The sequence below is a fragment of the Pinus tabuliformis genome, chromosome 4_1 (assembly GCF_031772625.1).
Source record: "Pinus tabuliformis cultivar Carrire ecotype Pingquan chromosome 4_1, CPIR1, whole genome shotgun sequence".
Lineage (NCBI taxonomy): Eukaryota > Viridiplantae > Streptophyta > Pinopsida > Pinales > Pinaceae > Pinus > Pinus tabuliformis.
In genome coordinates, this window is record NC_142303.1 from 69,358,200 (window position 1) to 69,374,956 (window position 16,757).

At 43.2% G+C, this 16,757-nt stretch overlaps 1 protein-coding gene across 1 annotated transcript in view; it reads left to right on the forward strand.

The window, feature by feature from the left end:
- Positions 1-16,757, forward strand: part of LOC149174181 (uncharacterized) — a 177,276-nt gene that overhangs the window by 13,319 nt on the left and 147,200 nt on the right. Inside the window, exon 4 of the mRNA XM_089419220.1 lies at positions 91-175. Within this exon, the coding sequence (XP_089275346.1) occupies positions 91-175 (85 nt within the window). The remainder of the gene's footprint in view (positions 1-90; positions 176-16,757) is intronic.

The following is a 16,757-nucleotide window of genomic DNA, read 5'->3' on the forward strand; positions in this document are numbered from 1 at the left end:
TTTTTTAAAAATCAATCTTCTACTTGTTTGTTAGCATATTCTTGATTCTATAAACTTAGGAATTTGTTTTGACCCTGTTGCACATTGCAGCTCACTGAGGAAGCTTGCAGGGAAAGGATGTTGGGAACTTGCGGAGTCAATGGCTAATGATGATCGTCAGCTTGTTGAATGCCTGGTGATTAGAAAACAAATACAGCTCCCTGCATTTAAATTTCTATTTTTCTTTGTCATCTCAATCCAATCTAAAAATATAAGGATCTTATTAATCAGTTCATTGTGTCTTCTGATCACTGTTGCACCCAAAACTGCATCTCTGTTTCTTTTACATTTTTCTGAAAAATATGCTTCTCATAAAAGTGATGCCCTGCAAGTCCAACTTTCTTCTTCAAACAGTAACAATGGCTCACTCGTTGATTTTGTAGCCAACTCTGTAGCTGTTAACACCTCCTGCTTTCATGTTTCATGATTCGTCAAGTCTCTTAAGATGGTGGGAGATCAGTGGTTCTGAAAAAGATGAACATGGTTCAAATAATTATTGTTTACATTGGTACAGAGGAAAATTTAAAATGTTAGAATCTTCTCCTCAAAAGTAATTACACGAGACTTTGTAGTACCTCGAATTGATCTCCCACTGGCAAAGACAGGCTCCATATTCTAGCAGTTAATTAGCATGCATCAAATGACATCAAGATCCCGTGTTGAGGCCACATGTTATATAAAATTAAATAATTTGTAATTAGTAAGTAATTAAAGGGCATGATCAAATATCATGCCCATTCACAAAGAGGCACCCAGGGCTGTATTTAAGCCCGGGCCTCTCACAGTGTAATCATCATTCATTAATTAATAATATTATCTATTCTTATTTCTGTCAATGAATTAACTGTGTGCTCCATCTGGTATCAGAGTGGTTGAATCCTCCTGCCTGTGCTGGTTTCACCATCCATTCCACACTCCCTCACACCCTCACCATCGCTGGTCCACATCTGCCACTCCCTGTACGACGTTCCCTTACCAACTCGTTGACCCTGTCAAACTTACAGATTCCCCCATTCCACCTGTGTCTTCCGCTGTGTGTCCTCACTCAACCCTCCCCCTGACGCACCCTGCACAATTGCTATCAACAAGTTGCTTTAAGTATATAGGAAAGTGGATAACCAGATGGATCATGTCTACGAAGCCCCAAGGTTTGCTCGAGTTCTCATGCACACTTGTTCGAACACATGGATCATGTTTTCTATGATTACATGTCCTCGAGTTGGAGCTAGATGTTACCCACCAAAAAGTGGATAGCCTATACGGAAATTTTTTGCTCCTGATTTGACAAGTAGCAAACCAACAACCCTATTGTTCAACACATGACATGATGCCACAAACCCTCCACATGCTGCTTCACTTAGATTTCTTTCTTCCATTCGATATTCCTTCTTTAAAGAAGGTGAGTCATCCATTGGCAAGTACCTTAACCATTTTGTAATCATGTGCTTTTGCTTAATGTTTTGGGGCATACTGATATGAATCAAGGGGTGATCTCAGTGATTGATCGATCTTGACTACGTTCACTCACTTCATTGGGGAGGTTAGTCTTTGACTCTAATCCAGTGGGACTTACTTTAATGCCTGGGTTATATGAATGGCACTACTGGGGAGGCCTTGATTGAAGTAGCATGCCCATGCTATTCCATACTTATAATTTTCCATCATTTTCTCTATTCCATATCCATTCTTTGGGATGGTGGTCATTGGTTATGGGGATTTGCAGCCTCTCATCCTCATCCTCGAGTCTATGCCAAAAAACTTTGCCTTGGAGGTTGATGCAACTAAAAGGAAGATAAAAGCAAAAGAAAGGCATAATGAAAGAAAAAATAAATGTAAAAGATGGCTAGGACAAAAATTAGTGGGTGGGAAAAATCCTAGCATGAGCTCTAGCCCCCTCATTAGCCATCAGTAAGTTTCTAGAGCACATGATGCTCCATCCATGAAAAGGAACCTTTGTATTGTCCCAACCCAGATAAATGATGTTAGATTGTGAGTCCTTATACAATCACAAAGTCTGAGAATACAATTGTGATGACTTGTAATTCTTATCTTGATGAGTTTTTGTGATGATCCAAATTAGTTGTCAATGTGATCTAGATCTAGATCTAGAAGATCTAGAATGGTCATTGATGTATTATAAATTCAGATTTTGAAATCAATACAATACAACATATGGGCTTTAAGGCTTTTTTGCCAATTCGCTTGTCTTGTCTCACTCATGTTAATTGTTAACATGGTATCCAAGCCATGGAAAAGAAAAAATGACCAACTCATTCCTTTGTTGCCTAGCTTTGGCACCTAGTTCTTGTTTTTGTTTTTTGTCTCAAACACTTCATTCTCAAATTAGGGTGATGTTTCTTTCATCTACATATCGATGGATCTCCTTTTGTGATCTTGTGGATATTCTTGCCCATTTTTTTTTTGCTTCAACCTCTTGTTGTAACTCACTACAAATTGTCAGTTTTCCTAGTCCTGGGATGAGATTTCTAAGGGTTGGTTGGTGGAAAGGCGAATCTAATCAGATTTTCAATCTACAATGCATTATTTCAGCAATTCAATTTTGGAATGCAGAAAATTGTTTTTATCTCAACAAAAATCTCGATGATATAAATGCCATGCTTGAAGTTTATGACGTCAAATTGGCTTGTGCAACTATTGATGCAGGGATGAAAACTTACAACAAACAGACGAGAGAGAGAGGGGAGTAAGGAATACCATATTTCAATCACTTATTTGTTTAGATTCCACATCATTTTGTGTCTATTTCATTCTACAATTGATCTACCTATACAATTAGAATTGTATATCTATATTTTCCTCATTTATAATGACAATTTGCAGACAATTTCTGCGAATAGATTCATTGGTTGATTAAGGGCTGATCCCTATCTTTGTTTAGGGGTTAAGGAATTTAGTCCAGATCGTGAGCCGAATCTATGCATTATCCATTTGCCCTCTTGCCAATTCTTAACAGTGGTGATTGTATTAGGATGCAAATTGTGGTTGTACCCTTATCTACTCATGCACAGAGATCCCTCTCTTGCAAACAACCATGACCTCAATTCTGCATTGAATGTAACCGCATCTGATCATGTGCCCTCCGATCTCTGATGCACTAGACCATTTCAGATTTGCCAAAATTGATTTGTTGGACACCTAATCCTCCAAAGGTTGGTGTGGAATGCCAGTAGTCAAAGGGAGTCCAAGAGACCTTGGAATATGGAATCCAACGGTCATGTAAAATGTATTATAAATATACTTCATGTGAATAATAATGGAACACATAATTATCTTTCACATCTGTTGTTCACTTTCCATGTGTGTTTAACATGGTATCAGATCCAAGTTCCTCTGTTGTTCACTTTCCATGTGTTTTTAACATGGTATCAGATCCAGGTTCCTTCTTGCCCTGCTCAAATTTGAATCAGTAATTTTGTGGTGCAGTGATTTTGGGCGTTTTTCTACCTTTATGCAGAACTGTCCCTTTGTCAACTACTTCATTTCCTGGTCTCTGTGCTGTCTACAGTCTCGAAATAACATAAGCTCAGCCTTGACTCTTTGATTTTTCTGCCATTCCGCCTGTTAGTTATGCTCTATTTGCTCATCAAAATCGCAACCTTCCTGCATTTCCTTGCTATACGTGGGCTTCTGGGATGGGATACTCTACTGGATGGAAGGAGCTCCCGGGATTGCTGCTGGGGGGGACATTGATTCTGTGAACAGATGGATTCTGGGACATCTGAACTCTATAAGGCTGGGTCTGGGGTTGCTCTCTGACTATTAGTCATTTATATACTTATATCCTATGAGCGGGGTTCTTTACAACTTCATAAAGGGGTATGGGAATGTTCAGTTTGCTCAGCTCATGCCTGATGTCAAAGGGTGGAGGTGCTAGAGGGGTATAGTGCCAAAGATAGACTCCCTCAGCTCAGATCCAGGTTTTGTTGAGTGGCCAGTTATCGATTTAGAGTGTATTCCCCTTGACCTTTAGTGGTAGGCCATGGCATTTCTCTGCTAGACCTAAGCACTCCTCTTCTCGTGGATCGTTTCCATCCTCCACATTGAAGAAATTGTAGATTCTCACAAATGTTTCACCACATGCTTCTCTCTATCACATGCCTTGTGTTTAGGTTTCACAATTGCTGGTTCTTTGCCATCCCTGCCATAACTTGTCTACAAAAAATTAGCCTCATTTGTTGTTAGTGTGTGAGCTCTTGTCTCAACCTTCGATGAGATCTACCCCAAGCGCTCAGTGGTGAACTCGACGTGAGCCGAACACGGAAGGTTTTCTTTGTGGACGTTTGGTACCTGCGGTTCCTCTTTCACGGTATTCGAAGCGACGAGTAAGTGTTGAATTGACATTTAATTTCTTCACTTATCAGGCCATGTGTCTCTCTGCTCGACAAAGCAACTAGTGAACCACGGGTGTGTGGCCTTCTTGACCATGAGTTTTGTGGTCTTCTCTTTGTTCGATGCGGACTATAGATGAAAACAATGTGAATGTGCTCAGGGATTCCTCCATATGTTTGTATGTGACTATTTCATTGTATCTGGCCATATTTATCTGTTATTGTGAGTTAATCGGGCTCTGAATTTTTCTTCACATGGATAAAGACCACATGGATTTGGCGAATTTTAAACTTCATGGTGGTATCATAAAGAGAAATATTCACTAACAAAGCCTGAATTCTCTCGATTCTTAAGGTTATGCCTTCATTGATGAGGAACCGATATTGCAAGCTCTCTATTGCTTGATCCTCTTTTTAAATGAGTTCATTTGTCTTTTGCTTGATTGATCCGGATTTAAACAGGAACGCAACAAATTATAGAGATAACCATAAACACAGAGATGCAGCAGAAATAATACTTCATTTCATTAATGTAAAACACTGAAATATGCTTACAAATAGGAATGGAAATAAACCAGCTAGGGCGATGGTAGCTTATCTCTGAGAAGAGATGTGGTGGCTATATGTCTCTGAACTGCCTTACAATGAGGCTCAAGGACCTTTTTATTATTGAACAATAAGAACAAACCCTAAACAACCAAAACCCTAACCCAAGGAGATGTAACACCAAGAGTTTATGGGCCCCGTTGGGGTGAGTTGGATAGCCAACTTCCCGGGGTTGCGACTTGGTCATATTATCTCTGTTTGACGCGCATGATAGCCAGTTGGAAAGATCTCTTCAAGGACTACGACGAAAAAGACGATTTTAAACAAAAAATCGTTGGCGGTAGATTTCCAAAAAAAACGTCGTTTAGGGCCTCAAACTGGCTCTGGAAGTTTAGGACCCGAAAAACTGCTAAAAATAGTAAACTGTGCTACAATTAAGGAAATTGAAAAACTGAAAGAAGCAATGGTAGGGGTCCAAGTGGAATTGACGGGTGGCCACCAATATCCGCCTGGATCATTCCTCCCCCCTTAGGAAGCAATGGTCCCCATTGCGTTGAGTTCCTCCTTGAGATGAAGGAACTTTTGCTGAACTTGGTCCCTAGTGAGCCACTTGCCCTGGTGAAGGAGTTGGCCTGCTTTGACAACTCGATACAGTTGGATATTCTGGTGGCGAGTGTGCTTGATCTGTGTGTCCATGATCCGATCAGTTGCAGCTTGTTCCATGCAATCTGGATTTAACTTTGTGGGTGTGAGCTGTTTTGCAATGTCAGATGTGTCTAGTAATGGTGGAAAGTATGGCCGAAGGCGGTCCACATTGAACACCGGGTGCAGGCCAAGGAATGGGGGAATGCTGAGCTTAAATGCATTGTCTCCCACAGCCTTGGTAATGGTGTAAGGACCATATCAGAGTGGTCTGAGTTTCTGATAGGCTCCGGTAAGGCATTCCTTTTGCAAACGCAACCAGACTTTGTCGCCCACGTGAAAATTGTGTGGCACCCGATGTTGATCATGTCGCTGTTTGTACTTGGCATTTGATTTCTCCAGAATGTGATGGACCTGCTGGCGAACATGTTGGATGTGCTCAATGAAGCTGTTTGCCTTATCTGTTTCAGACTAGACATGAGCCGAATCTGCGTGAGTAGCTGCAAATGGCATGGCCACATCAATGGGACATAGTGGCTAGAATTCCAAGCCCACCTGAAAAGGGCTTGTGCCCAGTCGAGCTGTGGAGAGCCTGGTTGTAGCTATGCTGAACATAGGGGAGGCTCTCGTCCCATGTGCGTGGATGCTTTGAGTTGTACATGTGCAAAATGTGTACGATCATCCTGTTGACAACCTCTGTCTAGCCATCAGTTTGAGGATGGAAGGCTGTGGACTTAGTGAGTTTGGTGTCCAGCATCGACCAGAGACTGGACCAAAATGTACTAAGGAACCTGCTGTCTCGATCTGAGATGATAGACTGTGGGATCCCAAAGTGTACCCACACTCGTTTAAAGAAGAGTTTAGCAGTGGCTTCTGCTGTGATATTCTTCTTGCAGGCCGCCATAATGGGCATCTTCGAGAACATTTCGACGACACAAAAACACAGCCATTTCCATGCTTAGTGGAAGGAAGTCCTGACATGTAATCCATGGAGATGGATTCCCAAGGTCGACTAGGGGTAGGCAATGGGGTGTAGAGGCCTTGCTTCTTGATGGTCGGTTTGGCAATGGCACAGGCAGTGCATGATCTGATGTACTTCCCGACATCCTGTCGAAGATTCGGCCAATAGAAATACTTTTGCAGTACTGCCATCGTTTCCTCGACCCCGAAATGCCCAACAACTCGACTGTAATGTGCTTCCCAAATCATCTTGGCATGCTCGCTTGAAGGAAGACAAAGGTGACCTAGGCGGCATAACAGGTCATCCTGGAGGTGAAAATCTGGAACATGCTGACCCTCCAAGAGTGTCTGGTATGTGTGGCCGAATTCTGGGTCGCTTTTGCAGAGAAGTGGCCAATCAGAAATCTTGTGCCCATAAGAGTTGAGCACGGTGGTTAACGCCATGATCGGTGGTCGACTGAGGCAATCTGCAACATTATTGGTGCTGCCCTTCTTATACTTGATATTCAAATGGAATTGTTGCAAATATGTGGACCACTTCTGATGGCGATCATTCTGCAATTTCCCTTGGGTCTGTATGAACTGCAGGGGTCGGTGGTCTGTGTGGATGACCGTTTCCTTCCCCGAAATGTAATGCTTCCATTGCCGACAGACCTGCACAATGGAATACATCTCTTTGTCATAAGTGGGATACTTCCGGACTGTGTCTGAAAGTGTCTCACTGTGATATGCCACTGGATGCCCATGTTGAGTAAGGATTGCCCCAATAGCATAGTCAGAGGTATCTGTCTCGACCTCAAATGGTTGTTACAAGTCTGGTAATGCGAGCACTGGTGCCGAGAAGAGGCGATCTTTCAACTCTGTGAATGCCTTCTGTTGAGATTCAGACCAAAAGAATTTTTCTTTCGCTCCTCCCTTGGTGACTTGACTCAAGGGCCAAGTGATATGAGAAAATCCCAACACGAACTTGCGGTAGAAGTTGGCAAGACCTAGAAAGCTGCGAAGCTCTGTCAGAGTGGTTGGAGATGGCCAATCCCGAATGAATTGGATCTTGGTTGGATCCACATGCACCCCTGTTCATCAATAATGTATCCCAGATACTGAACCTAGGTCATGCCAAAAGTGCATTTCTCCAAATTGGCACATAACTTGTGTTGTCGCAGTGTTTGGAGAACCTGTCGCATGTGGTAGAGGTGCTCTTCCCAACTCTAGCTGAAGATCAGGATGTCATCCAAGTATACCACTACAAATGAGTTGGTGAATGGCCGCAAGATGTCATCCATTAGCCTCATGAAGGTTGGAGGACCATTCGTTAATCTGAAAGGCATAACCAACCATTCGAAAAGGCCCTCCTTGGCTTTAAAGGCAGTCTTCCACACATTGGAGGGTTCGATTGTTACCTGGTGATATCCTGACTTCAAATCAATTTTGCTGAAATATTTTGCCCCCTTCAGTTGGTCCAGGAGGTCATCAATCTGTGGGATCGGGTACCTATTACGGACAGTGATCTTGTTCAGCGCTCGATAGTCAATACAGAGTCTCCAAGTCCCATCCTTCTTCTGTACCAACACGATCGGGCTCCCACAGGGCGATGAACTCGGACGGATGTGACCTTTTTGCAGCAACTCCTGAATCTGGCTCTTGATTTCATCGTTCTCCAGAATGGAGCGTCGATAGATTGGTCCATTGGGCAGCGGCGCACCTGGGGTCAGATCAATGGAGTGCTTGACCTGACAGTCAGAGGAACCCTTGTGGGGGAGGTGAAGATGTCCTTGTATTCCTCCACAACCTTGTCCATCTGTAGTTGTCATGCGGAGGGGCCCTGTCTGGAGGTCATGGCTACCGTCTTCTTCTTTCCTTGAGGGAATATCATAAGGAAAACAAATTTCCTGGTTTTGGAAATGAGCTTACTGCATTGTTTTGCAGTAACCAAAGAGATGGCAGTAGGCGGTGCTACCTCTGGTATCCTGTACAACTTATTTCCCAAAGTAACAATAACAACACAGGGCCTTGATTCATACACAGCGTGTCACTTCCACAAGTCTGGTTGTCCTAATAATACATTACAAACTTCAAGGGGAGTAATGTCACACAATACCTCATCCGTGGAGGGCTTGATGTTGTATGGAAGGTGACACTACTGGCTCACGCGAAGATCCTATTCTTGGTGAAGCCACCCAATGGCGTACAATTGCGGATGTGCTGTGGTCGGTAAGCTCAACTGCTTCACAACCTCTGCTGAAATGAGGTTCTTTTGGCTCCCGCTGTCGATAATGAACTGTAGCGGAGAGCCGTTTACCCACATATGGGAGTGGAAGAGACGCTCCACCTCCTCTGGATTTTCGGGTTCCTCCTTCTGGATCTTCGTGGTGGCAACGATGGCGTTGGGCTCCGCATCGATAATCTGCTTCCCTTTGTTATTCCCCTTGTCAAGTTCTGACTCAAAGGCAGAACATGCATCTGATTCTGAAACCTTTAGCTCGGCCACCAGCGACTGCTTGGCCCGAAACTTGTGAGTGGAGCTCTTATGGAACTCACACCACTTTCCCGTGTCCTTTTTCGGCTTCGCGGCGTTGTTCTTTGCTTTCAGCTTTGGCGGGTTGTCTTGGGTCGCCCTGCCTTGGCTTTTTCCTTTGTTCTGCGATTTGGGGGCACCTTTCCCTTCCTTCGGATTCGCAGATCCAAAGTCTCGCTTCTTCTGTTTAAACTTTTGCTCGACCTTGACGGCATATCGGTATGCCGTGCCGAGCGAGGAGATGTTCAGGAATTCTATTTCATTCTGGATGTACTTGTGCAGGCAGCCGCGATATTTGAGTACCAAATGTTGCTTCGTATCCTTGATACCCAACTTTGTGCGAAGGGTATGGAAAATATTGGTAAACTCCGACACGTCTTGGTCCCTTCCCTGCCGCAGCATGGTCCACTTTATGTATTGATCCTCATAGCTTCCGACAGGGTAGTACTACTCCTTGATGGCATCCTGGAATGAGTTCCAAGTGGGTGCGGCTGAAAATAGTGAGCCTGTACTTTCATCCTTATGCTCGTAGTAAGTTTCCCACCAATCCTTGACGCGGAGGGCTGCTTTGAGAACAACAAAAATAATCTTTTCCCGACTAAAAAAATCATGAACAGAAAAATAACCCTCTAGCAGATTTAACCATTTATCGACGACATCTGTGTCTATCTGACCCTCGAATATGGGAATTTCAAAATTAACTTGTACCTTAAATGGTGTGGCATTTCCACAGTAGCTGTTGGAAGCTAATGCGTCGCTCCTGGGTAGTTGCTGAAAGATCTAGGCAAAGTTGTCCATCATTGCGTTCCTTTGTCGCTCGAGGGCTTCTTCGAGCAAGATTTTGATAAGATCTCCTGCCCCCTCGTCTTTCTTTTCATTTGCCATGGGAGGCCATCGGGATTTGTGAGGCTGGTCTTGCAAAGGTTCGACCAGTTTAAGCCCTAAGTCCTTATATCCCGACCTTGTTGGGGACATGCAAAGAAAAACAGAGAAAAAAGCAAACGCTGTGATACCACTGATTCGGATTTAAACAAGAATGCAACAAATTACAAAGATAACCATAAACACAGAGATGTAGCAGAAATAATAATTCATTTCATTAATGTAAAATATTGAAATATGTTGACAAACAGGAATGGAAATAAACCAGCCAGGGCGATGGTAGCTTATCTTTGAGAAGAGATGTGGTGGCTACATGCCTCTGAACTGCCTTACAATGAGGCTCAAGGGCCTTTTTATTATTGAACAATAAGAGCAAACCCTAAACAACCAAATCCCTAACCCGAGGAGATGTAACACCAAGAGTTTATGGGCCCCGTTGGGGTAAGGACAACCAACTTCCCGGGGTCATGACTTGGTCATATTATCTCCGTTTGACGCGCATGATAGCCCGTTGGAAAGATCTCTCCGAGGACTACGACGAAAAAGATGATTTTAGACAGAGAGAGGTTGATGTAGTGCCTAGAGGCTGATGCTGTGGTTTCGTGGGGCAGATTGGAGCTGTGAAGTTGTCGGAGTGTTTATCCGAGGTTTTAGCCAAAATATCTGCTTCCAAGTAGAGAGGTACTACTGCCGAGATTTTTCTCTGTTGGGTGAGCTGGATTTGGCACTTAGATTGCTTTTTGAAACTGCTTAATAAATCAAACCCTCAGATGGCTGCACCGGTTTTCCCGCATTGGTTTTTTCTGGGGACATTAGACCAAAAACAACGGTGTCACTTGTGTGTTTGTTTCTATTTCCTTAAATTGATGATCTGTAATGTGTTGAGCATGTACTTGTATTTATTTCCAGTATTTACATGGTAAATAACTTGTTAATTAATAGAACAAGTAGGTAGGAATAAATCAGTAAAGTGCATGAAGGGTTTCTAACGTGTTAGACTTAGAAATTCCAACATGGTATTAGAGGGAGGCTGAAGATCATGGGAGAACTGAGGACATCATCCAAACAGAGCCGCAACAACAGAAAACAGATGTCTCGAGTGACACAAGCTGTTCCTAGCAAAGTAGCAGCAAGGAAGGGGTGATGTAGTGCCTGCGTAATTAAGATTGAGGCTGAGGGAGGCAAAGGTAGGCTCACACAGAGGCGAGGAGGGCTGACGCAGTTGGTTGAGGAGGTTGATTTGTCGGTGCCGGGATTGCGCAGAGCCTAGGAGCTCTAACCTTCAGTTTGCTGGGGTTTAGGAGGCTGTGGGTAAGTTGCAGAGTGGAGCTGGTGGGGTACTGTAGTCAAAACAGTATCTAACAGGGCAAGACCAAGGTAGAGGGAGTTGTTGCCGAGGTGGATTGGAGAGGGGCATCTCGACATTGGCAGAAGGGTTTCTAGGAGGGAAATCGAGGCTCAGAGGAGTCATACCAAGAACATCAAGGAGGGAAGTGGAGGAGAAGCGGAATGGCACTACACGGAGTAAGAGACCAGGACATACTAGATGAAGCCTCAAACTTCATAGTCTGGAAGGCCAGAATCTTATCCGTACTAGACAAGGAATCGTGTCAAGCACTTCCCCTTGAGGACGATAGCTATCCGACCAGACTGATAATGACAGGTACGAGGATGCAATGGTGAGGGCTAAGAGTATCATCCTTGACAGGGTCAAGGATCATATAGTACTGCATATTGCCGAGAAGAACACGACACAAGAGATGTGGGAGGCCCGGACCAAGTTGTATCAACATATTTCTGTGCAGAGGAAGATGCTGCTAGAAAATCAGTGGCGATCATACCAGATGAAGAAAGGAGAACAAATCGACTCAATTCCTCGGTCGATTGAAGGAGATTCGGGATTCGCTGACTTCCATAAGGGCAACGTCGGATCCATAATTGATGGTGAGAACCAGTGTTGCACTAATCACGATTTTTTAAAATCGGCGATATTATTACCCGATAAATACAACAATTTTTTTCTGTTTTCGTAAAAATGGAAAAAATCGCGGCAAAAAAAATTATGAGGAGGTGACACAACCTACCCAAGCTACCCCCCTCACCAGTAGAGGATGTGGTCTACCTCCTGTAGCTCCTAGTTCTTCAGCTTCTAGAGCAGAACAGAGTCCACTGCCAACTCCACCGACATCTACATCTAGAGGGGCAGAGGAAATCAGTGGTATTAGAATTTAGTTATTTGGTTCATTTCATTGTATATGACATTATGACTCATGATATGAGATACATTATTATATTTTTTGTTGATATTTTCAGGTTGACTTGGGACTCGGGAGTTAGGACTTACTATTCAGGACATGATTCACTGTTATGTGTGATGTAACACTAGAAATGATATTACACATCTTATATATTAGTTCTTTTATCATATTTATGTGTCAGTGTATTTATTTTATGTTGTAGATGCTTTAGATATTAAAAAAATTGAAAAAAGATGAATATTTTTGTATATTATGATTTTTTCCCGATTTTTACCGATTTTTTCTGATTTCCCCCCTCGCCGATAATATCCCGATAATGATTAATGCGACATTGTTGAGAACAACCCTAAACGCAGTCTCAGAAGACTGGGAGGTGTTTGTCTAGAGCATACTGGGCAGGGCGACCCTTCTAGATTTAGAGGAAATGTGGGTTTCTCTCTTTGCCAAGCAGAGATCAGAAGGCTGAGCAAGGTGGGAAGCAGCGAAAAGGGGATCAGAATCAAGGAGGAGAAGGAAGATGTTGCCCTAGCATTTGAGGGAAAGCAGGAGAAACAGAAGAAGAAGGACCTCTCCAAGGTCAATTGCTTTCACTGTGGGGAGCTGGGTCATTATGCGACCCAGTGTCCAAGGAAGAAGAGTAAGGGAGAGGCCTTCGAGACCAAGGCAGCGCCAGCAAGGGCAGAGAAGGAAGTGGAGACAAACGATGATTGTGCCATGAGTGCTCATGTTCCACTTTAGAAGAAGTGGGGAGACATCGAGCTGTAGTCAGGCGGACTATAGGCAATGAGGGGCAAGATCCTCAAGGTACGCAACTTCTTGGATTAGTCCTTGCTACGAGAGCCCCGAAGAGGAGTAGCAGTACTGGCGATGTCAGTAGAGACGGATGCGGATGGAGCGAAAGAGGGAGCTACAGTGCAGGATTCCCAGGACAACGCGAGGCTAGTAGGCTGCAACAATGCGAGAGGCACGGGAGTGTTGCACCAGTGCAGGATAACACAGAGAGGTGTGCAACCGTGTGAGATGCATGGAGTTGTTGCAGCAGAGCAGAGGTCAGAGAGGGAGAACTTGTCAGTGACAGAGGGAGCTTCAACATCAAGAGTGTTTCTAGCCTGACAAAGATGTTAGAGTTGGGAGATCAATTACTTACTTCTCAGTAATTGGGTTGCAGTGTAAATGTAGCAGTGGTAGTGGCAGAGCCATGGGCAGCAGCACGGATGCAGAGGGAGTTGCAGTACGGATGCAACAGTGGCAGTGGCAGGGCCATGGGTAGCAGTGCAGAGGATGTTGGGCAGCAGGCCTAGCATTAGCACAGGGACCGATGCCGGATGATCAGAGTGATGCTCAGTGAGGAGTATTACTAGAGCACAGTCCTTGCTAAGAAGGAGTGTTGATTTGGGGTAGCATCGGATGTGCTCTAGCCACGAAAATTGGTGGAGAGGCTAAGGAACATGAGATCTCCAATATCCAAAAAGCGTTTGGGAAAATTCTAAATAGTTTGGGAGATATTAAAATAATTAATATTTTTTTAATGGAGTCCCTATGTTTAAACTTAGAGAAAATAAAATATTAATGTGAATTAATATAAAACTGTGTTAGAATGGTCCAAAAGTCATGGATCAAGCCAGATCTAATCTTAGCTGTTGATTAGGGACTTAATCTCGGCTGTTGATTTGTCAACGAGAAAAGTATAAGAGGAAGCTTGAGGGTCACTTGAAGAACAAACCAAGAGATTAAGATTTCGACTTTTTGGGGCTGGGTTTTTTGAGAAAGTTGAGGGAGTGATCAAATTTGCAGCTGAGAGGTAGTGAATTCAGAAGCAAAGAGGCAGAGATAGCACCAGGAGGATCAACGCAGTAGCCGAAGATAGGGATGCAGAAGCCACCAAGGGTTCACGCAGAGCCAGCCAGGGCTTACGCAGAGGCAGCCAGGAGCTGCGCAGTGCCTCAAAGGGCCAACGTGGGTGACGTAGAGGGTTAGAGGGCTGATGCAGTGCCTCCAGAGGCTGACGCAGGCCAAGCCAGAGTGACGTTGGGCAAACACTGGGCCAGAGAGAGGCTAATGCAGTTTCTAGAGGCTGACGTTGGGGTTTCGTGGGGCAGATTAGTGCTGTGAAGCTGCCAGAGTGTTTATCCGGGGTTTTAGCCGGAATATTTGCTTCTGAGTAGAGAGGTACTATTGCCGAGATTTTTCTATGTTGGGTGAGCCGGATTTGGCACCTAGATTGTATTCTGAAACTGCTTAATAAATCAAACCCTCAGATAGCTGCACCGATTTTCCCGCATTGGGTTTTTCCGGGGACATTAGTCCAAAAGCATCGATGTCACTTGTGTGCTTGTTTCTATTTCCTTCAGTTGATGATCTGTAATGTGTTGAGCATGTACTTGTATTTATTTCCAGTATTGACATGGTAAATAACTTGTTAATTAACAGAACAAGTAGGTAGGAATAAATCAGTAAAGTGCATGAAGGGTTTCTAACGTGTCAGACTTAGAAATTCCAACACTAAGATTCTAGTCTTCCATATGACATAGTTGGAAGCTCCATCCAACCTGTCCTAATCTCTGAGCCCATGTTATGCCATCTCTGTCGAATTGACTCCTCTAGTCACTGTTTAGCACTGCTGCCCAGCAAGTGAGAAATTCGAACTTTTGGCGAGAAAATTTCTCTGAGGAGAAAATTCCCCTTTTATGTGTCTTCGCTCTTTTCCGACGGATTTCTGCCTTGGCAGAAACTGCATCCCTCAAGCACTGTGCTGAGGCTCTGCGTCACTCCCTCTGCCTCTGCAAACTCACGAATTGGAAATCGTATCTCTCTGTCGACTCTCTCAAAGAGAGATTTCCTCAGAATCTCTCCTTCTTGGCAAGCACTGCACGATCCCTTCAAGGGGATTCGAATTGCTGCCAAATGCAGCTATTGGCCTCTCTGCTCAGCGCTGGATTTGCTCTCCTTGTTCCAAAAGCAATGCTTTGATACCATGTGAAAACTCCTAATCCAAGGAACCCCTACTATAGCAAAAACTGAATTTACTTCTCTTACTTAATTTTAATATACATTATCAAGTTATTCTCTAAATACTGAAGCAAATTACTTTTGCAGCCTACAGTACTTTAATATTTGATTACATGAAACAAAAAATTGAGCAAAGAACAAGATACATAGGACACAGTTATTTTTGGACAAAATAGTCCCCAGAAAAATCCAATGCGGGAAAACTGGTGCAACAACTCTGAGGGTTTTCTATTATTAAGTAGTGATTCTGAATAGAAAAGATGGATGCCCTCTCGAAAATCCAGTGGCAGAGAAAATACAATAGCTGAAAATACAATAGAGAAAATACAATAGTTGAAGATAAAGAAACAAATACCGATCTAGTCAAAATCGTAACTAAAGCAGAGGATAAATCTACTAAAGTGAAGACGCATGCATAAGTTGTGTTAGAGTCAGTGTTTGCATATTGCCATCAGTGATCAAAACTCCTCTTTTTATATCATATTAGTGTCCCATGTTGAAATTTTTATCATTCCACCTAGGTCATCATGTAAAAATTTACTCACTGATGGTAGCCCAAGTTCAAACTCGAAAGCCCCTCTTAAAAAATCAATACTTGCTGGCCCACCTTCATGTGTCTTGTTGAACATCCATTGACCATAAAGGCTCATTTCATCATGTTTTATATCAGTGAAAACAAAATGAAGTTGCAGCTATTTTGGTGGGATTCTTGTGGCATGGTAATTTGATCTTGTTTCTTCTACTGTTTCATATGTATGATTGTTTTGTACCTCTCATGATCCATTTCACTCTATGATATGTTGATTTTCAAGGTGTGATAAGCAGAATTCATCTTTGTATGCTCTGTTTTGGGAAAATCCTCATAAATTGTTTCATTTCTTTAGTTTAAAAAGAATTCATGACCCTCATGCTCTTTTTAGCATCTCACTAGTCTAAAACCATCTCATCACTATACTCTGAAGTTTAAACTACCCTGCCTACCTTGCCCCATCAGATGTCTGCAATTTTGATTCACTTTGTCCTGACTCCTGACCTAGTTCATTCTATGACCTAATTCACTCATCCTTGTGACTACCCAACCAAATAAAATCAAACAACCCTCTGCACTTTACATCTAGCCTAAAACCCTAAACTATCTAGCCCTCCTGGTTGTGATCCTTTAGAGAGAGCCCTCTCCAGCTTGGTAGGGCTAGCTACCAAGCTAAAAGATTGGTCTGTGGTTACCTCAGCTGGACTCTTCCTCAACCTTGGAGATCCGGAGGAGTGATAACAAGTTGCATTTCAAACGATGGACATTCCAAATGATGATTCAGTAGCCAACTCAACAACAACAATGCCTGAAGGAAACTAGGAAACTAGGAAACAACCACTAACATGATAAGGGAAAGTCCAACCAGAAGAACTATTCATTGACATCCGAATCACAAGAGCAGACTTTCCAATCAATCTACATACCAGTATCACTCAGAACATAAACGACAAATTTATGTTCCCAAGAATATTGAAGTTGTTTCTTCCCTTGGATAAGGTGGTCTTCTTAGGGGTTGCAAACTTGGT